The following is a 27558-nucleotide window of genomic DNA, read 5'->3' on the forward strand; positions in this document are numbered from 1 at the left end:
CAGTACAGGATGCGCCTTGGGTCAGGGGGATGTGAAAGCCCTCAGTCTTTGTGTTCCTCCCTGGGCCAGAGCGTCTGCGTCTGAGCCCTCGGTTCTCCTCGGAGCTCAGCTCGCCTGCGGCTGTCACCGCAGAGCCACCAGCCTCCCGCCGGGAGGGACACGGCGCCATGATGGCCACCTGTGCCGGGCTGCCGCTGCTGCTGCTGCTGCTGAGGCTGCTTCTGGGCCAGCCCCGGGCGGGGGCTGGCGCTCACAGGGAGGCCGTGGTGTGCGCGGGCAGGGCCTGCTACACTGCGCACTGGGGCAAGCTGAGTGCGGCCGAGGCCCAGCTTCACTGCAGCAGGAACGGCGGCAACCTGGCCACCGTGAGGAGTGAGGAGGAGGCCCGGCACACCCAGCGAGCCCTCACCCAGCTCCTGGAGTCGGAGGCGCCCCTGGCAGCTCGGATGGGCAAGTTCTGGATCGGGCTCCAGCGCGAGAAGGCCAAGTGCTTGGACCCCAGCCTGCCGCTGAAAGGCTTCAGCTGGGTGGGCGGTGGGGAGGACACGCTTTACACCAACTGGAACAAGGAGGTCAGGAGCTCTTGCATCTCCAGGCGCTGTGTGTCCCTGCTGCTCTATCTGTTCCAGCCGTCCCATGCCAGCCACCTCCCCAAGTGGTCCGAGGGCCCCTGCGGGAGCCCGGGCTCTCCGGGAAGCAACATCGAGGGCTTCGTGTGCAAGTTCAGTTTCAAAGGCATGTGCCAGCCTCTGGCTCTGGGGGGCCCAGGCCGGGTGAACTACACGACCCCGTTCAATGCCACCAGCTCTTCCCTGGAGGCCGTGCCCTTCGGCTCTGCGGCTACTGTGGTCTGTGGGGCCGGGGAAGCCGGTCAGGAGGATTACTTCATGTGCAGGGAGAAGGCCCCCGATGTGTTCGACTGGGGCAGCTCGGGCCCCCTCTGCGTCAGCCCCCAGTATGGGTGCAGCTTCAACAACGGGGGCTGCCAGCAGGACTGCTTCGAGGGGGGCGACGGCTCCTTCCGCTGCGGCTGCCGGCCGGGCTTCCGGCTGCTCGACGACCTGGTGACCTGTGCCTCCCGGGACCCTTGCAGCTCCAGCCCGTGCCGGGGGGCAGCCACCTGTGTCCCGGCACCCCACGGGAAGAATTACACATGCCGCTGCCCCCAGGGCTACCAGCTGGACTCAAGTCAGCGGGACTGCGTGGACATGGACGAGTGCCAGGACTCCCCCTGCCCGCAGGCCTGTGTCAACGCCCCTGGGGGCTTCCGCTGTGAGTGCTGGGTGGGCTACGAGCCCGGCGGCCCCGGGGAGGGGCCCTGTCGGGATGTGGACGAGTGTGTCCCGGGCCGCTCGCCCTGCGCCCAGGAGTGCACCAACACCGACGGCTCCTTCTACTGCTCCTGCGAGAAGGGCTATGTTCTGGCCGGGGCGGAAGGCACCGAGTGCCAGGACGTGGATGAGTGTGCGGACACGGAGAATGGCCTTTGTGACAGCTTGTGCCTCAACACGCAGGGGTCCTTCCACTGCGGCTGCCTGCCGGGCTGGGAGCTGGGCCTGGACGGGGTCTCGTGCACCCCGGGCCCCACGTCCCTGGCCCCGCTGTCTGGGCCTCCCCAGGGGGAGGATGCAGGAGATAGAGAGGGGAAACTCGTGCATTCTGCCACAATGTCCAGGCCCACGAGGGACCCTGAGGGCACCTCCAAGGAGGCACCCACCGCAAAGGGACCCTCCATTCCACGCAACGCCCCCATCACCCTGGCCGCACCCCACATGCCGGCTCCCAGTGGGCCCCCTGGTGTCTGGATGGAGCCCAGCACCCATCACCCCATGGTCACCCCTGGCCGTGGGGAGAATACAGAGGAGGATTTCACCGCCAAACAAAGCCATGAGGGCACCGACGGACAAAAGCTGCTGTTGTTCTACATCCTGGGCACCGTGGTGGCCATCTTACTCTTACTGGCTCTGGCTCTAGGGCTACTGGTCTACCACAAACGGAGAGCAAAGAGAGAGAAGGAGAAGGAGAAAAAGCCCCAGAACGCAGCTGACAGCTACTCCTGGGCTCCAGAGCGAGCTGAGAGCAGGGCTTTGGAGAATCAGTACAGGTAAAGGAGGCCTCAGGTCACCCAGAGGGGGTGGGAGGGTGGGAAGTTGCGGGAAGGTGGGAGGGCAAGGACCGGCACACAAAGCAGGCGGAGTACAAGGGGCAGGTGTTGTCCAGGCTGTCAGCCCAGGGGCACTCACTAAGGGCTGTCGCCCTGCCAGGGACATAGAGCACGTGGGCCTCTCCTGGGGTCTAGATGTGCTCGGCGGGTCACAGCAGCTTCCAATGCTGTCCTGATTGTTTTCTGTAGTCCGACGCCGGGGACAGACTGCTGAAGGTGAAATGGCCCCAGAGACACTGACAATTGGCTACCACCATCCTCAGAGCTTTACGCACCCCGTCGGAGGGCGGGGGGGCACATCCTTCCAAAAGACTGGACTGGAATCTTAGCAAACAGTTGTAAATATTCTTAAAGGCCTGGCCACTTGGAATATACAGGTATTTTCTACGTGTGTGTGGTATTCTTGAAGTGGATGCAATGGGTTGGGATGTCATTTCGGGAATTTTGTGAATATTAACAATTCTCACTCACTTATCTTGTCAAATTCAAATGTGACTGATTTCATGTCTGCCACTGGTTCTGGATCAAGGGCTTACAAGTCAGGTGCTAATGGGACTCCTTTTGAACTGCTTCTCTGCTCACTGGAATCATCTAAGAAGAAAAGGTGGTCTGCTAATGCTAATTAGGATTGGAATGTTTCGTTCCTCTTGGTAGAACAGAGACTAAATCAATTGTTTAATTACGTAAGAAGCTTTTTTTTTTTTTTTTTTTTTTGGTCAAAAGGAACATATTCAGGACTGGAAACATCTCTTTACATTTGCGTTCATGCATTTTCCCATCACAAGCCCTGCTGAGCTTTATAGTTGGAGTCCTGCAGAAAGACCAGAGTACACTGATCTGTTTAGGTAGCAAGGATGCTGGAAGTTTAGAAATTGCATTTCCTAGTTCTTAGTGTCTCTAATAGTCTTGGGTTTATTTGCAAGTGAAGTCTGGAAAGTGTGGGAGAAGTATAAAGTGAGTTGAAAGCATTTTTGAAAGCACGTACTCCAAAGAGCTTGAGAGAGAAACCTGGGGTTTGTTCCACAAATACTTGAATCAATCCATCTAAATGTACTTGCATTAACACACACTGACTATTGATGAGGTGAACGCACACAAGGATAAAAGCTGGAGACATCTCGGGTGCCTGGGTGGCTCAGATGGTTAAGCGTCTGCCTTCGGCTCAGGTCATGATCCCAGGGTCCTGGGATCGAGTCCCGCATCGGGCTCCCTGCTCGGCGGGGAGCCTGCTTCTCCCTCTGCCTCTCTCTCTCTGTCTCTTATGAATAAATAAATAAAATCTTTAAAAAAAAAAAAAGCTGGAGACATCTCGTCTCTGGGTGAGTGCAGCCCCGAGACACCTCCCATGCCACCTGCCTTCCCTGCGTGCTGTTCTGGATTTAAATGCTCTGATCGTAGATGGACGGAGCCCTGAGAAGTCTCTCATTCTGATTATTAAGGCTGTGTGAGGGGGATGAGCTGCTGAGTTTTGAAAGCTGGCATCGTAAGGCATCTTAACCTAGCTCACAGCTGGTATTGCTTCTTGAGAACACGATCCTGACTTGTGGCTGTCGCTTGCAAGAAAGGGACCGGGCAGGCAGGACGCTGTCCCCTTTCTGCTTGAAGAACGTTTGTCACATTTTTCTCTATTTCTTAAAAAAAGTAAGGGAGATGGGAGGGAGAGAAAAAAAGAGAATAGCTCAAATCTTTTGCAACCACAAAAACCACTCAAAGCAATTTTAATTTATTTTTAAATGCTCACTTGCAAAGGTTTCCCTTCCCTATGTAGTGGTGGAGAGTACTCTCTCCCCACGCAGTTCTGCCTGGGTCACTGGAAAGCAGCTCAGGGATTCACCAACGGTCAGAGCTGTTAAAAACTGCCTGACTAGCACCGGGAGACCTCAGGTCATCTGCAGGCTTGTTGCTGTCACCTTGTAGAACAGAACGGGAGTGTGTTTTCTTCTAGGGATTCCAAAACCTGCCTGTCAGAACCAGGGTGCCCTACTGTTTCTGGTTTTGCCTTAGAAACACATCTGTCCCAGAGGCGGACACCTGGGGCACGAGGAGCTGCCAGGTGCACGGCCCTCAGAGTTAAATAAATATACTTTAGATATTTTTGAAATGTAGATGCTATATTTCAGGGGGTTTTTTTGTTTTGTTTTGTTTTGTTTTTAAGGAAATGGGTAACTGAAGTAGTGGGTGTAAGGAAAGATGAAGGTTTTGGAGGACTTAGCACAGTATTTGGAACTTTTGCTTTTTAAAGACCTCAGTTGAAATACTGGTGCTTAACACCCAAGGAGGCAGAGGTTGTATCCACTGGCCATAGGACCCTTGACCGTCTGTTGTGTGGGAACCAACCATGCCACTATTCAGATGATTTTAAAGAGTTGGCCAGATGCGTTGCTGACAATATCGGCACTTACATGAAATAAATGCAAATTCAACAGCTTTAGCTCCAGGCTTTTACGATTCTACCTTGTCACTAGAAGGAAGGAGACATTCCTGTTCTAGGCTTCCCCTAAGCCCCTCTGGGGACCTGTGGGACCTTGTACTGGCTGAGGTCCCCAAGTGTGCCCGCTCATTTTTAGAGTCGGATTTCTTCTTCGGTGCTTCTATGTTTGAATCCCTCCGTGGGTAAAACGCCCTATCCCGACAGCATGAAGACCGCAGATCCCCACTGTGAAACATGCAAGGGGAGAAATGGGCTGATATACTTCTGTCATTTTGTCTGAGGGATGTGAATCCTTGTTTGGGGAGATGGGGGCCCACGGCAGTGGATACACAAATGCCCACTGGCTGCGTGGCCATTGGCCAACAATCCTTTTATCCAGAAGCTCCCCAGGTGCCTGGGCCATGACACAGCCTGAGAAATGGAAGGGATGGAGCATGGGAGAGGTAGGCTCTGCCATGTACAGACTCCTCCAACTGTGTCCCTGGGCTGGGCAGGGGCATACCAGGCACCGTTCTGTCCCTGAGTTGCAGAGCAGCAGAATGGTCAGAGCGATAGGGAAAGCAAGACAGCTTCACTTGGCAGCGAGCTCTAAGACAATGGAGACTTTTGTCCAAATGGAATTTCCCATACTTCAATAATTCTAGGATGCACTTAGAAAAACTGTATTCAGAACAAACCCACTCCGTCCCGTCCCCTCCCTCCAAGGCGGATCATTGAAGGGGAGGATGCAGCCCACTATGCCCCTTCCTGAATTTCAGGGATGCTCCCTGCTCTTTGCTCTTGTTCATTTGCACACGTGATGCAGAGCAAGCCCCGCCCCAGAATCTGAGGAGTGTATAAAGCAAAGGTGGGGCAATTATCCGAAAATGCCTTGAGAGTGGTGGACCCAGTGGGGCTTTTTGTAGGGTGCACCCACCGCTGCTCAACACTGTGGCTGGTGTCCCTTTGGTTCACCCTCATGCCTGATTATCATAACCGTGATATCTGGCGCTACACAGCCGCATGGTGTTTTCCGGGCAGCATAAAGTGAGTGACTCAAGTGGGTTTCTTCTTAAGGATAGGAGGGATGCAGGCTAACACCCTCCCTGTGATTAGGCAAAAAGGTGGAATAAAAAGTTAAACACATATGCGAACGTGTTTATGTACATAGTATAGGAAGAACTAAGTTGGAAATGAATCTCTCTCCCTGAAACACACACGTGCGTGTTGCTATTCTTACGTTCCATTCAGGAGCCCCTGTTTGAACACATCCTGATAGGACCTGGAGTTTTATCACCGAAAAACCTTTGGAGAATATGGACATGATCACTAGCTAATTTTATTCCAGCCCTCTTTCCCACAAATATTCCTGTGAAAACTAAGAGAACAGAGGCAAGATTTGACCTAAAAAATGTACTACATTCAAAATAATGCAGTTTTTAAAAGCAAATATAGGACAGCCTTTTCCTATTATTTTTCTCCTTAGCTTCTCCATTGTCTGGATCAGGAAAACAGGAAAGCATGGCTTTCTAGCAGCTGCAAAATGGTGTAATGTCCCCTCCATATTTCCATCACCTTAAACAATAGATTTAGCATGGAAATCTGAGATATGATCCCTGAAAACATCTATCCCTATCTGCTGCAAAACCTACTGCTATGTCTATGTGGTTTGTGGTGTCTGTCAACCAAAAAAAAAAAAAAAAAAAAGCTGATAATCAAAATTCTCCATGTATTCTATAATCAAATACCATATTCTGTTCCAGATTCCCGAAACTAATATTCACTGAAGTGCTTTAAAAAAAAATGAATTGTGTTTTGACCTGTTCTCAGAGATCATGCCCATCTATTTTAGGAAGAAACTCTGGAAATTCTGTCTTACATTGTTCCTCTTATCTGCAAGGGGGCAAGCATTTCCTTTCTGCACATTTTGCCCACCGTTCTTCCAGGCTGGGTACTTTACTCATATTTGGCTGAAGCTTGAATTAGGTCATTCACAAGGCCTTGTTTTGTGATACTTGATGCGACTGTAAATGTCAATCATCACTGCACGAGCGCTAGATGAGAATGTAAGTATTTTTAAATCTGTGGATTTGAAATGTGGTCCACTAATTCTGCCATTGTGGGATTTCTCTGTAGGGCTTCTTTCTGTCCTGGGCACAACTGTTTCCCAGGGCGGGGAGGATAGGCTTGGCCGCTGCATCGGCCTTACGACTCTGAGAAACCAAGGGGCATCTCAGGTCCGCCTCAACGAGTAGCCTGCTTGTTGTCCTTTGTGTTTTATGTCACATGCCTAACCTAATAAACTCTGGAATGCATTTGTTGTCAATTTGTTTTAATACATTTCATAACAACTCTAAATACATGGCAGAACTTGAATTCATGGTCATTAAACATAACCGTTTCCCTCCTCAAAGAGTTGCTTAAAGAAGTACCTTGTCTGCCCCATTTCTGCATCTTTACCTACTGGTAGTGACACTAAGTCCAGGGCACCTAGGTTGGGACGAGGCCCTGTCCACGGGGCAAGGACATTCCGAGGGACTGGGCTGCACTGTGTCCTGTGTCCCGGCTGCTGAACCCAGCCAGGCTGGACTCAATGCTTCCAGATTTGTCTTCTGGTCTGAGTCTACTCCCCCATGCCTCTCTGCCTGTTTAATTCCCTGCATTGTTTTAATTGCATGGGGGGCACCTGGTGCAGGATTAAACATGTCCAATTGGTGTGATGTGGAAACACCGTTCTGTAATTATCATAGGACCACTTGTCGCCACTTTGTCAGCAAAGCCTTTTCCGTTCGTTCAGCTAATTGCACAGGCAGACCACATCCCTCATGGCTTGGCTGCGCGAATCTCACTGTGCCTGGAGGCCCGGGCAGCAGGTGGTCTGATTTGAGTCGGCCTGCCTCTCAGACTGCGCGCCTGGTGAGAACAGGGCCTGGGGAGGAGAAAGTGCCCTGCTGTCATGCTAAGGGACAAGACACTTCCGATAACCATTCATTGCTTACGGTTAAATAAAGCTGATCCTTTTAGCAATCCAGTCACTAACGAAATACATTTGGAAATTCTATCTTGATATGAACAGCCATGGCTGCCTCCCAACAAACACACACACACACACACACACACACACACACCACAATTTTAACAGGCTTCTCTTTCATATTGAAAAACCTGAGGCCAGTGTTTCCTAATTAAGGAAAAGCCCATGAACAAAATTGCCAAATTTAAACTCCTCTTGGTGACTTTTGCTACCTGCTGACTAAAATAACAAATATTAGATACATCTTTCAAATATGAATCATTTACAAAGAAATTCAATTCATGGAGTTATATTTACTGCTCAATAAAAAGTCCATTTGTAGCAGACATGTAGATTAAAATACAAGACTCACCTGCCATGGAGTTTAACACGAATCAAACGAACATATCAAGTTCTCAGCTGACTTCTAAATATATTCAGTAAGTGGAGACAGGGCACAGATAATAAACCTGCAAACTCAAAGCCTCAATTAGCCCTTCACAGCTTCCCTGGGCCCCCCAGGTCATCCGTTGCAGAGGAAATGATGGACAGGTAAGTGGTGAAAAGGTGAACAAAGTGCAGTGAAGAAATGAAAGAGCAGGATAACCCCTGAGGCTGGCAACCACCCCCGGGGAGCCTGACTTGACAGAATGCTCTTCACGGGGCTGCACATGCAGGTCCTCACCTGAGCCTCCTGGCACCCAAACCGCGGCACCATGAGCTGCTTCCCCACCCCGCCCCCGAAATCTTTTTGCTGGGGTTTTATGTGAAGTCTGTCATCATTGACTTGGATGTTGATCTTCTCCTGTGGTTGAAAACTGGTCCATAGAATTCAACTGTACAGTAGGAAGGAAGGAAGGAAGGAAGGAAGGAAGAAGGAAGCAGGGAAGGAAAGCAGGAAGGGAGGAGGACAGAGAGAGAGAGGAAGGAATGGAAGAAAGGAAAGACGAAATGGAAGAAACACAGAGAGAAAAAGGAGGGGAAGGAGATAGAAGAAGGAAGAGAGAGAGAGAGAAGAGGGGGGTGGAGGATGACTCGGATGTGGCCAAGGTCATTGGGTCGCCATTCACGCATCTCAGCTTTAGTTTGAGATGCTCAGGGGCCATTTGTCCTCACTGCCATCTGTAACTTCCTGGACCTCGCTTACAGAAGACAGAGCTCTATTTCTGCTGAGCTTGGCTGAGGACCAACACCCTCTGTATCATGCTCTTGCCACCTCTTCCTGCAAAGCACTGCTTATCTCTTCCACTTCATGTTTTATGCCTGTCCACATAATTCATAGCATAACGTCCTAAACTGGGTCAGTGCCTTCTGTGCTGTAGAGATCCTTCTACTTTCAAACATCACACGAAAATAATGAAATTTGTGAGGTAGAAGCAAATAATTATGTCTTCCTTTCCCCAAAAGGTTATATTACAAATCAGGTGTTTCACTTCCTTGTCAAAACAATCATCTGCACCCCCAAGTAGCTGATCCCTGGGTATCTGAGCCCACCTTCTCTGGTCACGGCGAGTGTGTTGCATGCAGGCTCTGGCTCATCCATGGACTTTGTCCAAGTTGTTGTCTCTCACGGTGATGCAGCTTTGCTGACCCCCTCGTATTTCTATCGCTTTTGCTTTCTACTTAAAACTGTATGGTTAAGGGATTGATGTGTATTTGGCAGATCCTTTACCAACATGAAATAGAACTTTCTGAACATGTTCATATCATATTTTGTCAAACTACTGTAACTGATATATCTGATTAATTGGTTGCATTTGATTAATGCTTTTTAATTTTTAAACACTTAAAATATTTTCAGCTTCCTCTTGTCTCCTTGTTTTTCTCTTGCAAAAAACAAAGCTGGATTTCACTATCTTTCCCCCCTCCCCTTTTATCCAATCAAAAGACTGTCTTTTATTTATTTTTTTTGATTTTGTTATGTTATGTTAGTCACCATACAATACATCATTGGTTTTTGAGTGGTGATCCACGATCCATTGTTTTCGTATAACACCCAGTGCTCCATGCAGTACATGCCCTCCTTAATACCCATCATTGGTCTTTTAATGGGAGATCTAACCTATTCACAGTTACTGAGATTACTAGTAAATTTGCAGTGGCTTATTTTGTATATTCTATTGATCATGTTTTCTTGGTGCTTCTATTCTCTATTTCTCTGTCTCTCTTTCTCCCTCTTTATCAATTATTGGCTTGCTTGACATTTTTTTTGTCTACTTTTCCCCTTAATAGTATGGAACTCTGTAAGAACTGCTTGTATTCTTTTTTTAAATTTTTTTATTGTTATGTTAAACACCATACATTACATCATTAGTTTTTGATGTAGTGAGTGTTCCACAATTCATTGTTTGTGTATAACACCCAGTGCTCCATGCAGAATGTGCCCTCTTTAATACCCATCACCAGGTTAACCCATCCTCCCACACCCCTCCCCTCTAGAACCCTCAGATTGTTTTTCAGAGTCCATCGTCTCTCATGGTTCATCTCCCCCTCCGATTCCCCGCCCACTTCATTCTTCCCCTCCTGCTATCTTCTTCTTCTTTTTTTTTTCTTAACATATATTGTATTATTTGTTTCAGAGGTACAGATCTGTGATTCAACAGTCTTGCACAAATCACAGCGCTCACCATAGCCCATACCCTCCCCAATGTCTATCACCCAGCCACCCCATCCCTCCCACCCCCCACAACTCCAGCAACCCTCAGTTTGTTTCCTGCGATTAAGAATTCCTCATATCAGTGAGGTCATATGATACATGTCTCTCTCTGATTGACTTATTTCGCTCAGCATAACACCCTCTAGTTCCATCCAAGTCGTTGCAAATAGCAAGCTCTCATTCCTTTTGATGGCTGCATAATATTCCATTATATATATATATATATATATATATATATATATATATATATATATACCACCTCTTCTTTAACCATTCATCTGTTGATGGACATTATGGCTCTTTCCACAGTTTGGCTATTGTGGACATTGCTGCTATAAACATCAGGATGCACGTACCCCTTCGGATCCCTACATTTGTATCTTTGGGGTAAATACCCAGTAGTGCAATTGCTGGATCATTCCCACCAACAGTGTAGGAGGGTTCCCTTTTCTCCCCATCCCCGCCAACATCTGTCGTTTCCTGACTGGTTAATTTTAGCCATTCTGACTGGTGTGAGGTGGTATCTCATTGAGGTTTTGATTTGGATTTCCCTGAGGCCCAGCGATGTTGAGCACTTTTTCTTTTTCTTTTTTTTTTAAGATTTTATTTATTTATTTGAGAGAGTGAGAATGAGAGAGAGAGAGAGCATATGAGAGGGAGGAGGGTCAGAGGGAGAAGCAGACTCCCTGCTGAGCAGGAAGCCCGATGCAGGACTTGATCCCGGGACTCCAGGATCATGACCTGAGCTGAAGGCAGTCGATTAACCAACTGAGCCACCCAGGTGCCCCTGTTGAGCACTTTTTCATGTGTCTGTGGCCATTTGGATGTCTTCTTTGGAAAAATGTCTGTTCATGTCTTCTGCCCATTTCTTGATTGGATCTTTTGTTCTTTGGGTGTTGAATTTGATGAGTTCTTTATAGATTTTGGATACTAGCCCTTTATCTGATATGTCATTTGCAAATATCTTCTTCCATTCTGTAGGTTGTCTTTTGGTTTTGTTGACTGTTTCTTTTGCTGTTCAAAAGCTTTTTATCTTGATGAAGTCCCAATATTCATTTTTGCCCTTGCTTCCCTTGCCTTTGGCGATGTTTCTAGGAAGAAGTTGCTGCAGCTGAGGTTGAAGAGGTGGCTGCCTGTGTTCTCCTTTAGGATTTTGATGGACTCCTGTCTCACATTTAGGTCTTTCAACCATTTTGAGCCTATTTTTGTGTGTGTAAGGAAATGGTCTAGTTTCATTCTTCTGCATGTGGCTGTCCAATTTTCCCAAAACCATTTGTTGAAGAGATTGTCTTTTTTCCATTGGACATTCTTTCTTGCTTTGTCAAAGATGAGTTGACCATAGAGTTGAATGTCCATTTCTGCTCTCTCTATTCTGTTCCATTGATCTATGTGTCTGTTTTTGTGCCAGTACCATACTGTCTTGATGATCACAGCTTTTTAATAGAGCTTGAAGTCCAGAATTGTGATGCCGCCAGCTTTGCCCTTCTTTTTCAACATTCCTCTGGCTATGCAGGGTCTTTTCTGATTCCGTACAAATTTTAGGATTATTTGTTCCATTTCTTTGAAAAAAGTGGATGGTATTTTAATGGGGATTGCATTGAATGTGTAGATTGCTCTAGGTAACATTGACATCTTCACAATATTTGTTCTTCCAATCCATGAACATGGAATGTTTTTCCATTTCTTTGTGTCTTCCTCAATTTCTTTCATGAGTATTTTATAGTGTTCTGAGTACAGATTCTTTGCCTCTTTGGTTAGCTTTATTCCTAGGTATCTTATGGTTTTGGGTGCAATTGTAAATGGGATCGACTCCTTAATTTCTTTTTCTTCTGTCTTGTTGTTGGTGTATAGGAATGCCACTGACTTCTGTGCATTGATTTTATATGCTGCCACTTTACTGAATTCCTGTATGAGTTCTAGCAGTTTTGGGGTCGAGTCTTTGGGGTTTTCCACATAAAGTATCATATCATCTGCAAAGAGTGAGAGTTTGACTTCTTCTTTGCCGATTTGGATGCCTTTGATTTCTTTTTGTTGTCTGATTACTGTGGCTAGGACTTCTAATACTATGTTGAATAGCAGTGGTGATAGTGGACATCTCTGCCATGTTCCTGACCTTAGGGCGAAAGCTCTCAGTTTTTCCCCATTGAGAATGATATTCGCTGTAGGTTTTTCATAGATGGCTTTTATGATATTGAGGTATGTACCCTCTATCCCTATACTTTGAAGGGTTTTGATCAAGAAAGGATACTGTACTCTGTCAAATGCTTTTTCTGCATCTATTGAGAGGATCATATGATTCTTGTTCTTTCTTTTGTTAATGTATTGTATCACGTTGGTTGATTTGCGGATGTTGAACCAACCTTGCAGCCCAAGGATAAATCCCACTTGGTCATGGTGAATAATCCTTTTAATGTACTGTTGGATCCTATTGGCTAGTATTTTGGTGAGAATTTCCATCCATGTTCATTAAGGATATTGGTCTGTAGTTCTCCTTTTTGATGGGGTCTTTGTCTGGTTTTGGGATCAAGGTAATGGTGGCCTCATAAAACGAGTTTGGAAGTTTTCCTTCCATTATCTATTTTTTGGAACAGTTTCAGAAGAATATGTATTAATTCTTCTTGAAATGTTTGGTAGAATTCCCCTGGGAAGCCATCTGGCCCTGGGCTTTTGTTTGTTGGGAGATTTTTGATGACTGCTTCAATTTCCTTAGTGGTTATAGGTCTGTTCAGGTTTTCTATTTCTTCCTGGTTCAGTTTTGGTAGTTGATACATCTCTAGGAATGCAGCCATTTCTTTCAGATTATCTAATTTGCTGGCACAGAGTTGCTCATAATATGTTCTTTTAATCGTTTGTATTTCTCATTGTTGGTTGTGATCTCTCCTCTTTCATTCATGATTTTGTTGATTTGGGTCATTTCTCTTTTCTTTTTGATAAGTCTGGCCAGGGGTTTATCAATCTTGTTAATTCTTTCAAAGAACCAGCTCCTAGTTTCGTTGATCTGTTCTATTGTTCTTTTGGTTTCTTTCTTTGATTTCTGCTCTGATCTTTATTATTTCTCTTCTACTGCTGGGTTTAGGCTTTGTTTGCTGTTCTTTCTCCAGCTCCTTTAGGGGTAGGGTTAGGTTGTGTATTTGAGACCTTTCTTGTTTCTTGAGAAAGGCTTGGATTGCTATATACTTTCCTCTTAGGACTGCCTTTGCTGCATCCCAAAGATTTTGAACAGTTGTGTTTTCATTTTCATTTGTTTCCATGATTTTTTTAAGTCTTCTTTAATTTCCTGGTTGACCCATTCATTCTTTAGTAGGATGCTCTTTAGCCTCCATGTATTTGAGTTCTTTCCAACTTTCCTCTTCTGATTGAGTTCTAGTTTCAAAGCATTGTGGTCTGAAAATATGCAAGAAATGATCCCAATATTTTGGTACTGGTTGAGACCTGATTTGTGACCTAGGATGTGATCTATTCTGGAGAATGTTCCATGGGCACTAGAGAAGAATGTGTATTCCGTTGCTTCGGGATGGAATATTCTGAATATATCTGTGAAGTCCATTTGGTCCAGTGTGTTATTTAAAGTCTTTATTTCCTTGTTGATCTTTTGCTTAGATGATCTGTCCATTTCAGTGAGGGGGGTGTTAAAGTCCCCCACTATTATTGTATTGTTGTCGATGTGTTTCTTTGCTTTTGTTATTAATTGCCTTATATATTTGGCTGCTCCCATGTTAGGGGCATAGTTATTTACAATTGTTTAGATCTTCTTGTTGGATAGACACTTTAAGTAGGATATAGTGTCCTTCTTCATCTCTTATTACAGTCTTTGGTTTAAAATCTAATTTGTCTGATATAAGGATTGCCACCCCTGCTTTCTTTTGGTGTCCATTAGCATGCTAAATGGTTTTCCACCCCCTTTGAAAGACACCTTTCAATCTGGAGGTGTCTTTGGGTCTACAATGAGTCTCTTGCAGACAGCATATCGATGGGTCTTAGTTTTTAATCCAATCTGACAGCCTGTGTCTTTTGTTTGGGGGCATTTAGCCCATTTACATTCACGGTAACTATTGAAAGATAGGAATTTAGTGCCATTGAATTGCCTGCAAGGTGACTGTTACTGTATATTGTCTGTGTTCCTTTCTGGTCTAGGTTGCTTTTAGGCTCTCTCTTTCCTTATAGGACCCCTTTCAATATTTCTGTTAGGGCTGGTTTTGTGTTTGCAAATTCCTTCAGTTTTTGTTTGTCCTGGAAGATTTTTATCTCTCCTTCAATTTTCAATGACAGCCTAGCTGGATATAGTATTCTTGGCTGCATATTTTTCTCATTTAGTGCTCTGAATAGATCATGCCAGTCCTTTCTGGCCTGCCAGGTCTCTGTGGATAGGTCTGTTGCCAATCTAATGTTTCTACCATTTTAGGTTACAGATCTCTTCTTCCGAGCTGCTTTCAGGATTTTCTCTTTGTCTGTGAGACTAGTAAGTTTTACAATTAGATGTCGGGGTGTTGACCTATTTTTATTGATTTTGAGAGGGGTTCTCTGTGCCTCCTGGTTTTTGATGCCTGTTTCCTTCCCCAAATTAGGGAAGTTCTCTGCTATAATTTACTCCAATATACCTTCTGCACCTCTCTCTCTTTCTTCTTCTTTTGGGATCCCAATTATTCTAATGTTGTTTTGTCTTATGGTATCGCTTATCTCTCGAATTCTGCCGTCGTGACCCAGTAGTTGTTTATCTCTTTTTCTCAGTTTCTTTATTTTCCATCATTTGATCTTCTATATCACTAATTCTCTCTTCTGCCTCATTTATCCTAGCAATTAGTGCCCCCATTTTTGATTGCACCTCATTAATAGCCTTTTTGATTTTGACTTGGTTAGATTTTAGTTCTTTTATTTCTCCAGAGAGGGTTTCTCTAATATCTTCCATGCCTTTTTCAAGCCCAGCTAGTATTTCTAAACTCTAGTTCCGACATCATACTAATGTCTGTATTAGGTAGGTCCCTGGCAGTCGGTACTACCTCTTGTTCTTTTTGTTGAGGTGATTTTTTTCCATCTTGTCATTTTGTCCAGAAGAGACTAGATGAATGAGAGAACAAAATGCTAATGGGGTAACAACGTCCCCAGAAAATATCCTCTAAATAAATCAGAAAAGACCTGAAACTGGGGGAAAAGAAAGGGAAAGAAAGAAAAAAGAAAAAGAAAAAGATAAAAACAAACAAAAACAGAACAACAACAAAAAAACCAGAATATGATCAAATATGATCAGGTTGGTGAATAGATCATTGCCACACACTAGATTTTGGGTGTATTTTGGTCTGTTAGAAGAAAGGGCCTCCTAAATTTTTAAAGAAAGAAAAACATATATGTACAAAAATAAGGGTTAATACGATGAAGGGATGGAATATTACTGTAAAAATAAAAATTGTAAAAAAATTTATAAAAGGAATTGGTAAGAAGTTGTTTGAAAAAAGAAAGAGGAGGATTTTTAGAAAAAAGAAAAAAAAGGGAGAGAATGTGATCAGGCAGGAGACTAGAACAAAGACATACACTAGAGATTTAGGGTATATTTTGATCTGTTAGAAGAAACTGTATCTCAAAATTTTAAAGAGAGAACAACTTATATATATATGCCAAAAATACGGGTAACTACTATGAAGGGATAGAATATGACTCTAAAAATGAAAAATAAAAATGTTTTTTAAAAGAGGGATTGATAAGATGTTGGCTGAAAAAGGGAAAAAGAAAAATTCAAAAAAAAAAAAAAGGACAGTTAAAAAAAACATTAACTTTGAAAGACTAAAGAATCATGGTAAAAAAGCCATGCATTCTATGTGCAGTATTCCCCTAGTGCTGGAGTTCTGCCGTTCTCATTGATCGGTAAACTTGGTCTTGGCTGGCTGTTGTCGCTGATCTTCTGGGGGAGGCGCCTGTTGCCGTGGTTCCCAAATGTCCTTGCCGGAGGCGGAATTGCCCTGCCCTTGCCTGGTCCAGGCTAAGTAATCTGCTCGGGTTTGCTCTCGGGAGCTTCTGTTCCCTGCAAGCTTTCCGTGCAGCTTTGGAGGCCGAGAGTGAAAATGGCGGCCTCCCAATCTCCTCCCCGGAGGAGCCGAGAACTCGGGGCCCTGCTCCTCAGTGAGCCCCCAGAGAAAAGCAGTCAATCACTCCCATCTCCCTGGTCTCCAGCCACACTCTGTGCTCACCCGGCCTGTGACGGAGCATTTCTATCTCTGGCTCCTGACCCCATGTGGAGTCTCCAAACCCAGCAAATCCCTGCGGTGTGCTCCCGTGCCACTCCTCCTGGGGAGGATGGGGAGATTCCCCGGATCTGCCGCTTTTTGGGTCTCTGCTGGAGGAGATTTGCAATCTGCCTGATTGCAAATATCCGCTGCTCTATCACTTGCCAGAAGCGGCCAACGGAGGCCCCCTCCCCCGCTGTCTATCCTCCCGAATATCGCCCTGGATTCACTTCTCCGCATGTCCTACCTTCCAGAAAGTGGTCGCTTTTCTGTTCAGAGTGTTGCTGCTATTCTTTTCTTTGATCTCCTGTTGAGTTCGTAGGTGTTCAGAATGGTTTGATCCCTATCCAGCCGAATTCCTGGGACCAGATGAAATCCAGGTCTCCTACTCCTCCACCATCTTGCTCCGCCCCCCCAGAACTGCTTGTATTCTTCAAACACTTCATCTTAATTTTTGCCTCACATACTTAAACCTGTACTTCCCCATCAATATCTATGTTAATTCATAACTATGTCCTTCTCCCTGAAAAAAAATGACAAGAACGGCGATTTCTTCTCTCTTCTTCTCAAACAACACCAACCCCCAACACCGTCACTCACCTTGATTGCATCTGAATTTTAGTGTTCGATTTCTATACATTTCTTTTTATCAATGCCTATTTAGATACTATGAATTTTACATGATCCTCTTCTCCGTTCCCCCTCCCCTAATTCCCAGTGCTTTTGGATTTCAGGAGAGTGGAGCTAAATACCAAGTGTTTTTGTTGTTTGGTTTTTGTCTTTTTCTGAGGGGGTCATCATCAAAGCATAGATTTTTGCTGCATCCTTGCATGATTGGAAATACTTCTTTTCCCTATTGAAAGATGGCTTATGTGGATAATGATTTTTGTAATATACAGATCTTCCTTGACTTATAGTAGGATTGTGTCCCACTAGAGCCATTTTAAGTTGAAAATATTGTAAGTTAAAAATGCATTTAATACACCTAACCTGACTGATGAGGGGGATTGGAGCAATATAACAGGCAAGGTAAGCCAACGCCACTCCCGGGTGGTCCTGTTTGCACTTTTAATGTCTGTAACCTCTCTCTCCCCCACCAGCAGCCTGAGACCATCAACTGCCCCTCCACACTCTGCTGTCTCCGACCCTGTCCAGCTCAGGGTGCTGTCCATACTCAGGCCTTCACTATGGCTCCCCTGGACTGTCACCATCATGTCTGCCTGGCCTCCAAGCTCCTTCCACTCTAGATCCCAGAAGCAGAGCTGGAGACAAGTATTCCAAAGCAAGTACTTTATTGGGAAGTACGAGAAATGGTGATAGAGTCTTGTAACCTTGGAAATTCTAGGAAATGTTGCAAAACACAGCAGATCATTCCACCTGTGGGACAGGGGATCCAGGATATTTATATAACAATTCCCATCCATAATTGATAAAGGGCTGCTCCCAAGGTTGGTGATGAGTAATTCCTGGCACTTCCAGACAGCCCAACATGTGGGCAGAGGGGCTGGGGAAGCCATCAGGTACAGGGACAGGGACACAGGCGGATATGATTTGACCCCACTCATGGTGAAAAGCCTAAGGGCTATGGGCTGAGCACAGATGGCATCCTCATCTGTCCTTACACCCAGGTGAGGCACCCCTTCCTTCCTCCACAGCTCATGGCCCGATTTCCTCAGGAGGAAGCTGGGCCCCGAGGAAGGGGTGCTCTTTCTGGATTGCTATAATCCTCATCACTTAGTTTCTCGAGTGCTGGCTCAGAGGCTACATGCCTATGTATTCCTAAGAGATGATAAGGTTCTAGAGGGCAGGGACTGCGTCTGTATCATGCTTCACACAGTGCTTTACACATAGTTGAATAGCAAATATTCAATATCTTTTTTAAAGATTTTATTTATTTTTAGAGAGAGAGTGCATGTGGGAGGAGGGGCAGAGGGAGAGAAAGAGAATCTCAAGCAGATTCCCCACTGAGCGAGGAGCCTGACAGGGGGCTCAATCCCACGACCCTGAGATCATGTCCTGAGCTGAAATCAAAAGTCGGATGCTTAACCGACTGAGCCACCCAAGTCCCCCAAGTCGCAAATATTTTTTAAATTAAAGACCAACTGAATATGTTATTTCATATGTTATATTGTTAAAGTCATGTATGGGAAACCAATCATTTAACTTTTACTACTTACCAGATATGGAAGTAGTATTTATTGAGAAACAGGCACTATTACTATTCTCACTTTATAGATAAGGAAGTTGACAAACTTGCCCATGGTCACACAGCTGCCAGCTAATGAAGTAGGGGTGGAATCTTGCAGTGTCAGTCTTAATCACTGGGTTTCCCTGACCCCCATTAAAGTGGAGGGGAGGTGCAATTCAAAGAGTGCCAACCAGCAACAAGTTAGACTGGTTGTCCTTTCAAACTGTTCAAGATAGGAAAGGTGAAGCATTAAGCAATGGTGGGTAGTTTTAATAATATCTTATGTCCAAATGAACATACTAAAGCTTATGTACACCCCCGACACACACAGACACCCACAGATATACACACACACACAGACACACACATACACACACACATACACACACACAGGTCCTGGGTCTGGAATTGCTCAAAAGCTGCCTGCCATCCCCAGAGAGATTGTGGCAGCTGCACCCCACCTGCAGATCCCACAACCACATCCTCATTGATCCCCAGAGGGTCATCCCTATTCTGTTTTGAACAAGCTGACATGTTTGTGTGTTGACCTGAAAACCATCCAGATATTCTTCAGCAGGTGAATGGGTAAAGATTGAGGTTTACCCTTACAGTGGGATATTCCTTATCAAGAAAAGAAGATATCTTTTGATACATGCAGTGACATGAGTGAATTTCAAAAGTATTATGTTTTGCAAAGTAAACCAGACATAAGAGTACACACCTTGCATGATTCCATGTCTGTGAAATTCTAGACTGGGTAACACTATTTTATTGTCTGAAAAAGTAGATCAGTGGTTATATGAGAGTGGGGGTAAGGATTGACCACAAAGGACCTTGAGGGACCCTCATGGAGAAAAATATTCTGTCTTGATTGGGTGGTGGTTACATGAGTGTTGGTATTTGTCAAAACTCATCAAACCATACATGTAAAATGGGTACATTTTATTGTACGTAAATGATACCTCATTAAATTGATTGTATTTTGTATTTTATATTTATTTTTTATTTTAATTCCACTATACTTAACACACAGTGTTATATTCATTTCAGGTGTACAATATAGTGATTCATCAATTCTAGACATTACTCAGTGCTCATCATGCTAAGTGTACTCTTAATCCCCTTCACCTATTTCCCCCATTCCCACCCCTCCCCTCTGGAAACCACCATTAACTTGATTTTAAACTCCTGCTTAGTGATGTTATAGATGAAATAAAGGTTTACACGTTGTGATCTGTATTTTTTATGGAACAGGGAGCCATGACTGAGTTGGACTTTGTTAGTTCAGAGGAAATAAAAAGTGAATGACCCTAAAGTTAGCCTGGTAGTGTACAAATTTTCTCCATTGTCTGTATCTTCTTGCTTAGCTTGGGGAGGTACCCCTTGGGCAACCAATCCTCTCTCTACCTCCCTCCAGGGCAGCACAGGAATTACTAATCCCCTTCATTTTGCTGACCTCCATCAAAATATCCAATAACATCATGAAGAAAGGGGCTCCCTGTCTGTTCCCTGCCTCTCTCCCACACAGAGTATGGACTTTTAAAATTCACATTATTGGGTTATTTCTTTTACTACTCGCTGCCCTCCTGCAAATCATCTGACTACATTTCCTTCTTCAAGATGGTCAAGTCAAACCCTACCCTTTGGCTTTAAACCATGCACTTTTAGGGAAGCAGCTTTTTACTATGGAAACAACCTTTTGTGTCATTAAAATTCATAAATAAAAACAACCTTAGAAAAGCTCTTGGTTACTGCAGATGCCACATTGGAAGTGAAGCCAGTGTCGGCAGTAAAGTCATGGCCTTTCATTAAGAGGCTTTTTTCCATTGCACAGAGGAGACCAGATGCCCAGAATGACTTCTTCAATGCTCGCAGAGACTGGATTTGATGCTTAATGGTTGGTGGCTGAAATTAAATGTTATTTGTTAACTTCAGCTGCATGTTGAAGGTCTTCATCATGAGGCATTTATCCTTTTAGAGCATAGGAAAAGATAATTCATTTGGGCCTTGTTATTTCAAAATTTGAAGTCACAAGGTCTGGAATCAACTCATGGGTTAGCTGAACAAACAAGAAAACAAACTGAAAATTAATAAATAAATAAAGGTTTACTGGGGAAATGAGGTTCATGAGAGATGTTCAGCTGTAGCCTGCTAAAAATTCATCTCCTGGGGGACTTACCTCAATGCTTACATGTATTTGTGGAAAATAGATATGAATTATAAATAATTCTTACATGAATGTAAATGAATCAATATCTGGTCTGGGCATTTGATTCTGGTTCTACTTGTATGTGAGGTGAACTTGTAATATTTAGCCGTGAATTTGTCTGCATGTAATAAAGCCTGGTTAACATGATGCTTATTTCTCTCCATCGCCAGAGTTCAGAGGTGGGGGCTCTGGCTCTGCTCTCGGGGTCCTTCTATCTTTCTGGTCCTTCATCACCAGCCTGTGACTTTCATCCTCATGCGTATGGCATGGCCCACCAGGGCAGTCCCTTTTTTTTCTTTTTTAAAACATTGAAGTAAAAATTTACTTAAGAATTTATATACAGAGAAAGGTACCAATCCCAGTGATACAATCTGATGAGCCTTGAAAAACATATACACTGCATAACTGCCTCTCCAGTCAAGACACAGAACATGCCACCACCTGGCACATTTCCTGAGCTCCCTTCCAGTCTGTTCTTACCCCAGAGATAAGCACCCTTCTGCTTTCTACCACAATGGATTTGGTTTGCCTGTTCTAGAAACTCATATTGATGGAATACGAGTTTATCGGGTTGAGGCCTATCGTTTTGTTATTTGTTTTCTGCCTCTCTTATCTGTGTGTTTGTCTTTCTTCTTCTCTTTTCTTGTTTTATTTTAGGTTGATCAAGTATTCTTTTTTTTTTTAATTATTAGACTTTTTTTTTCTGAGCAGTTTTAGGGTTATGGAAGAATTGAGCTGAAAGTACAAAGAGTTCCCATATAATCTCTCAATACTTAACCCCACAATTTCCCTATTATTAACATTTTGCATTGGTGTGGTACCTTTGTACACTTGATAAGCCAATATTGATACCTAATTGTTAACCAAAGTCCATAGTTTACATTAAAGTTCACTCTTTTCGTTGTGCATTCTATGGGCTTTGAAAAATGTGTAATGACATGTATCCATCAATACAGTATCACTGCCCTAAAATTCCCTGTGCTCTACCTGTCCCCCTCTCCCTCCCCCTGCCCCTGAACCCCTGACAACCACTGATCTGTCATTGTCTCTGTAGTTTTGTTTTTTCTCAAATGTCCTATAGATGAAATCACACAGTATGTAGATTTTCAAGACTGGCTTAGCAATATGCATTTAAAGTTCCTCCATGTCTTTTCATGGCTTGATAGCTCATTTCTTTTTAGCACTGAATCCTATTCTATTGTCCAGATGTACCACCATCTTGTTTACATATTCACCTATCTTAGGACATCTTGGTTGCTTCCAAGTTTTGGCAATTGTCAATAAAATACAAACTTTTGCATGCAGGTGTTTGTGTGGACATAAGTTTTCAACTCATTTGGGTAAATACCTAGGAATGTGCTTACGGGGCCATATGATAAGAATATGCTTTGTTAAAAACTGCCAAACTGGATTCCAAAGTGACTGTATCATTTTACATTCCCACCAGCAATGAATAAGAGCTCTTGTTGCTCCATATCCTCTCCTGCACTTGCTGTTGTCAGTGCTCTGGATTTTGGCCATTATAATAGCTGTGCGGTGCTGTCTCATTGTTACTTTAATTTACATTTCCTTGACGACATGATGTGGAACATCTTTTCATTTGCTTATTTGCTATCTGTATATCTTCTCTGATGAAGTGTATGTTCAGGTCTTTTGCCCATTTTTAAAAATGTTGCTTGTAGTCTTAGTGTTGAGTTTTAAAAGTTCTCTGTATATCTTGGATAGCATTCCTCTATCAGATATTTGTTTTGCAAATATCTTCTCCCAGGATGTGGCTTGTCTTTCCATTCTCTTAACAGAAGTTTTTAAGTATATTTTACTATTGCATTTTTATTTTTCTATTGAGGGTCAGGAGCTCAGTTGAGCTGGAAAGAGAGAGAGATAGCCAGGCAGAGAGACAGAGAGAGAGAGAGAAACTGTCAGATGTTGGAGTAGCTGATTGAAACAACAATAAGCCAAAATGAAGGAAACAATGAAGCCTTTAATCACTTCATGAGACAGTCCCTGTAAGCCAGAGTCTAAAACTAGAGAAAGTGCTGAACCTCTTTTTCATTTTTTTCCCGTGGAAAGTGTACTGCTAAAGGGTCAGCTGGATCAGCACAGGCATGGAAGAGGTCTCAGTGTGGATGAAGCCCTGAACAAAAGGCTCCAGCAGTTTTATGAGTTCTGAGGTGGGGAGAGGTGGAGAGGTGGAAGGCTAGGAGTGGGCGGAGTCAGAGTGAGGAAAAGTCTTCAAGGCTCCCCTTGGCCCTCAGCCCCACCGGTACGGAAACCTCAGCAGAGGTGCCTGGAAACATCTCTGTCCAGGGCCACAGGTAAAGAGACCTGGGAATAAAGATGCCCAGGGCGAGGAGTGCAAATATGCAAGGAGCACGTCTAGCCCGGGGACCCTGAGTCCTGACTGTACCTCCCTTTGGAGACTGCTGTGCACTAGCCATGCCCCAAGTCCACTGTGGGGCTGGGCAGCTTCCCCCATGACACCTGTTAGCTAAGTCTTTGCAATTACCTGTGGTCAAGCCTGAAAGTCACACACATTTTGGCAGGGAGCCAGACTTCTCACTGGGTGTTTACTGATAATCCCTTTGTATTATTTAGTTGTTGCTTTAGAAATTATATCTAATCGACTTGTTTAGGCTTAATACTGGACCACTTTGTATAAAATAACAAAGGACTTGAAACAGTATAATTCCATTAAACCTGTCTTTTGTATTATTTTTGTCACATATTTTATATTTACAGAATTTGTAATTCCTATGATATGTCATAGTTTTTGCTTTAAAGAGCCAGTTGTTTTTGAGAGAACTGAGTAAATGTCATCTTTTATACTTATTCACATATTTACCATTTTAGGTGTTTTTGGTTTCTTTTTGGAGGTCCGGATTTCCATCTGGTGTCATTTCCCATCACCTGAGAGCTTCCTTTAGCACCAGTACCGCGCACATCTGCGGGCACTGAATTACCTTAGTTTTCTTTTATCTGAAAATGTGTTTATTTCTCTTTCATCCTTGAAGAATATTTTATCCAGACATAATATTTTGTGTTGACAGTGGCTTTTTTGTTTGTTTGTTTTAGTACTTTAAAGATATCGTCCCATTGTCTTCTAGTTTGCATTGTTTCTGATAAGAGATCAGTTTGTTTTTTCTCTAGCTACTTTTAAGACATTCTTCTTATTGTTGCTTTTCATCAGTTTGACTATAAGAAATGTAGTTATGGTTTTGCCTGTACTTATGTGCTGGGGGCTCACTAAAATTCTTGGACCTGTAAAATCTTAACAAAATTTTGGAAATTTGGGAAATATCAAATACTTCGTTGTTACATTCTCTTTCTTCTCTGCATCTAAGACTCCAGTTATATACTACTGAAGCTTTGTTTATTCATTCTGAAACTAAGTATCTTTCTGTTCTTCAGACTTATTAATTTCTACTGAGCTATATTCAAGTTCATAAGTTCACTGACCTATTTCCCTACCATTTCCCATATGCTTTCAAGTTCATAATGTAAAGTTTTCATTTCAGATATTGTACTTTTCGGTATTAGAATTTACATTTTTTTTTTTACAGTTCCCATTTCTTTGCTGAGATCGTTTATTCAGTAAGAATATCTTTTTCATTAGCTCTTTGAATGTGCTTATAATAGTTTCTTTAAAGTCTTTATCTGTTAATTACACTACTTGATTCATTTCAACACCTGTTTCTAATTTTTTTTAATTATGGGTCATTTTTTTCCTATTTCTTTCAATGTCTAGTATTTTAAATTGTATGGTGGACTTTGACACACCTTGGAGGCTCTAGTTTGTATAATCTTCCTCTGTTTTGTGAATTTGACTTTTGTTCTACCAGGCTGTTAAATTCCTGGTTGATTATATAGAATTCGTGAAGACTTGGTTTTATGCTTTATTAAGGCATGTATCTTTTATTGTTTTCCCCCTTAACTGTAGAGTAAATTCCTTTTTTTCTGGGACATAAAAGTCACATAAGGTGTGGCTTTTGGGGGGATTTCAGTGAAAAGCCCACGTGTTTATCAAGCCTTTCTAACTTGGTGGGACTTAAACTTTAAACTCTGTCTTCCCTGTGGTGGTCAGTGGCAGACATGCACGCTCAGCCCTCTGTCATCATCTGTTAATTTCCACCGGGTTTCTTGGATTCTCCCTTATGCATGTATTTCAGGGGGTTAATCAAAACTTTAAGTGTTGCTTACATTTAGATGACTTGGGGGCTCTTCCCTGTGGCTTCCTGTTTTCTAAGATTACCCTCTTAATTTCCAGCTGTGCAAACCCTGAACTCCATCCTTTGACACTTCTAGTCAGTGATACTAGGACTGTCTGCAAGTGTTTTAGTTACCCCACACTCTGTGAATTGAGTGTGTGTTCAGGGAAAATATGAATAAACATAGATCTCATCCAAATAATTTCCTCCTTTAAAGGGTTAAGTCCCTGCAGTTTCTGCCTGATTTCAGTCACTCCCCAGTGCCTTCAAATGGCTGTTTTTCATATTTTGTCCAAAATTATTACTACTGTTTATTTACTTATTTTTACCAGAACCAGATCCTAAGCTTGTCATTTTTGAAGGGACCGTCCAGGTCGCTCACCATGCAGTGTTTTTATATTCCGTTGGCTAGAATTGGACAACATGACCATCTCTAGCCTAAGCATTGGAAGGAGGATTAGAAAGTAGGGCTTATGGATTGGGAAGGGGGAGTGGTCACAGAGTGTCTGCAACATTACCATTTAAAACATTCTGTAGTTGGTTATCTTCAGACTCACCTTCTTTTCTCTCCCAACAAGACAAGCACATGTTCCTATAGCTCATCTAAATAATGAAGTGCTGACACAGTAATTTTAAATTAAAACTGAAGATTAGTCCACAAGTTTTGTATGACCTTGACGTATAGATTCTTGAAGATGATCCTATGTCCTCATAAGCTTCAAGTTTTTCGGGCTATAGATCTTCATAACAATTCCCTGGCCAACAAGGTCTGGGCAGCAATGTTAATAGCAGTATAATTGCTGACAACAGCATAAACAGCAACATCCATTTTCTCTGTAACAAGTTCTCGACACTTCCCACCCATCTTCCTGGTTCCACTGTCCATCCTGGGTGTCCATGGGCCAGATCCAGGGATTCAGAGTGACACTGACTGCATCATCCAGATTGTGTCCTCTAACTCTAAGATATGGCTTTTATCCTCACTTTGGGAGGGAAGGGGAACTGAGAGCTCATAGCAATCATGAAAACAGGGCGAAGAGTAGTAATGATTGCTTGGGCTCATCCTATGTGCCTAGCGTTGTGCTAAATGCCTTGTTTCATTAGGCACTAGGCACTATGAATTATGCTTGATTTACAGGTGGAGAAATTAAAGCTTAATGACATTTAAGCAATTTGTCCAATGTCATGAGCATCAGAAGATTTAAACTGAAGCCTGTCTGACTCCTCAGAACCTTGCTCTTATTAAAACCATGTCAGTCCCTAAATGTTGATGAAAGAATAGCACAAGGAGACACATTTCTGGTTCTGTTTATTTTACTAGGTAGAGTGTACACTGTATCATTCAAGGAGATGATATCTTTTCACCCCAGATCAAAAAAAAAAAAAAAAAAAAGGAAAGCAAAGAAAGTTTGACCTTTTAAGAGTTTTATTTTACTATGAGTAAAATCTATTAAGAGCTAGTTTAGGACAGAGGAGTAGATGGAAGGCTGTGTGGAAAGGGGCTGGGGGAAGGTAAGGGTGGGTGGGTGCATGGTGTGGGGCTGGGGGAAGGTAAGGGTGGGTGGGTGCATGGTGTGTGTGTGTGTATGTGTGTGTGTGTACACGCATGTGCATCTCAGGACATTGGCTGCAAAACAAGTCTTACAGATTGATACATACCAATCAGTGGATCTTTAAATTCATGCCAGTTGCTAAGTGAAATGGAATCTTGTATCCAAGGTGGCTGTTGAGAGCTCAGTAAGCTAACTGGTCCCCCTCTGCCAATGTGACCATCTGTCTCTGATTGAATGGGACTTCCTATGCTGCCTCTTCCTTCACATCCCATTCTTCAGTTTGGGTATTGCCAGCAACATCTTTCTCTGCCACCTGGATCCCCATGAGAGTCTCCCAGGATCTGTTAGCATCCAAGGCCTCAGCAACTCTTCTCATCACTGGGAGGGTTCTAGGACTTGGACAATTGGTAAGTGGATACCAAAGGATGGAAGGTAAGCAATTTATAAATACTGTAAAATGTAGCTGAGAAAACTATTAAACATCTTCTCCTGGACAGGTTCTGAGACACGTCACTGGAGGTGGTTTTCATCCTCAACAGCAGAAAGGAGGAACCTGTGGCCCAGAGAGAGCACAGCGAGGGCCAAGAGTCAGCACTAGGACGGGGCTGAGGAGGGTCTGCACCAGACCTTGCTGGGGCCCAGGCCTAGCTCTTTGCCTGCACCTGTCCACAATGAAGACACCAGGCAGCTCACCTCCAGATTTTGCTCGTTCCATGTGTTCATCTGTTTGCAATGAAACGAAGGACTGCTGGGGGAGGGCAGGCTGAGGACCCAGGAATATTCTAAGAATTCAATAAAGCAGAAGTCCTCAGAGGTCTAGATTCAGTACCTTTTAAAATCCTTCCTGTATGTTTGTGGCTCCTGGAGGCATTATATTCTGAAGTCTACTAACACCATCACAAATTTAATTTCTGAAAAAATTAGATAAGAGTTTGCAGTGGTATG

General features: G+C 43.7%; 1 protein-coding gene across 2 annotated transcripts; it reads left to right on the forward strand.

The window, feature by feature from the left end:
- On the forward strand, positions 1-27201 carry CD93 (CD93 molecule). Of its 2 annotated transcripts, none has more exons than XM_021700679.1 (2): positions 1-2104; positions 2354-2624. In XM_021700679.1, exons 1-2 carry the CDS (start codon positions 168-170, stop codon positions 2376-2378), a joined length of 1962 nt encoding a protein of 653 aa, XP_021556354.1. In that variant the 5' UTR covers positions 1-167; the 3' UTR covers positions 2379-2624. The 2 variants fall into 2 exon arrangements, 1 of the variants encoding a protein (XP_021556354.1); XR_006540816.1 differs by lacking the exon at positions 2354-2624 and adding an exon at positions 27111-27201 and having other exon boundaries at positions 2049-2104.
- The last annotated feature ends 357 nt before the right edge of the window (positions 27202-27558 follow it).

This window comes from Neomonachus schauinslandi, chromosome 10 (assembly GCF_002201575.2).
Source record: "Neomonachus schauinslandi chromosome 10, ASM220157v2, whole genome shotgun sequence".
NCBI lineage: Eukaryota > Metazoa > Chordata > Mammalia > Carnivora > Phocidae > Neomonachus > Neomonachus schauinslandi.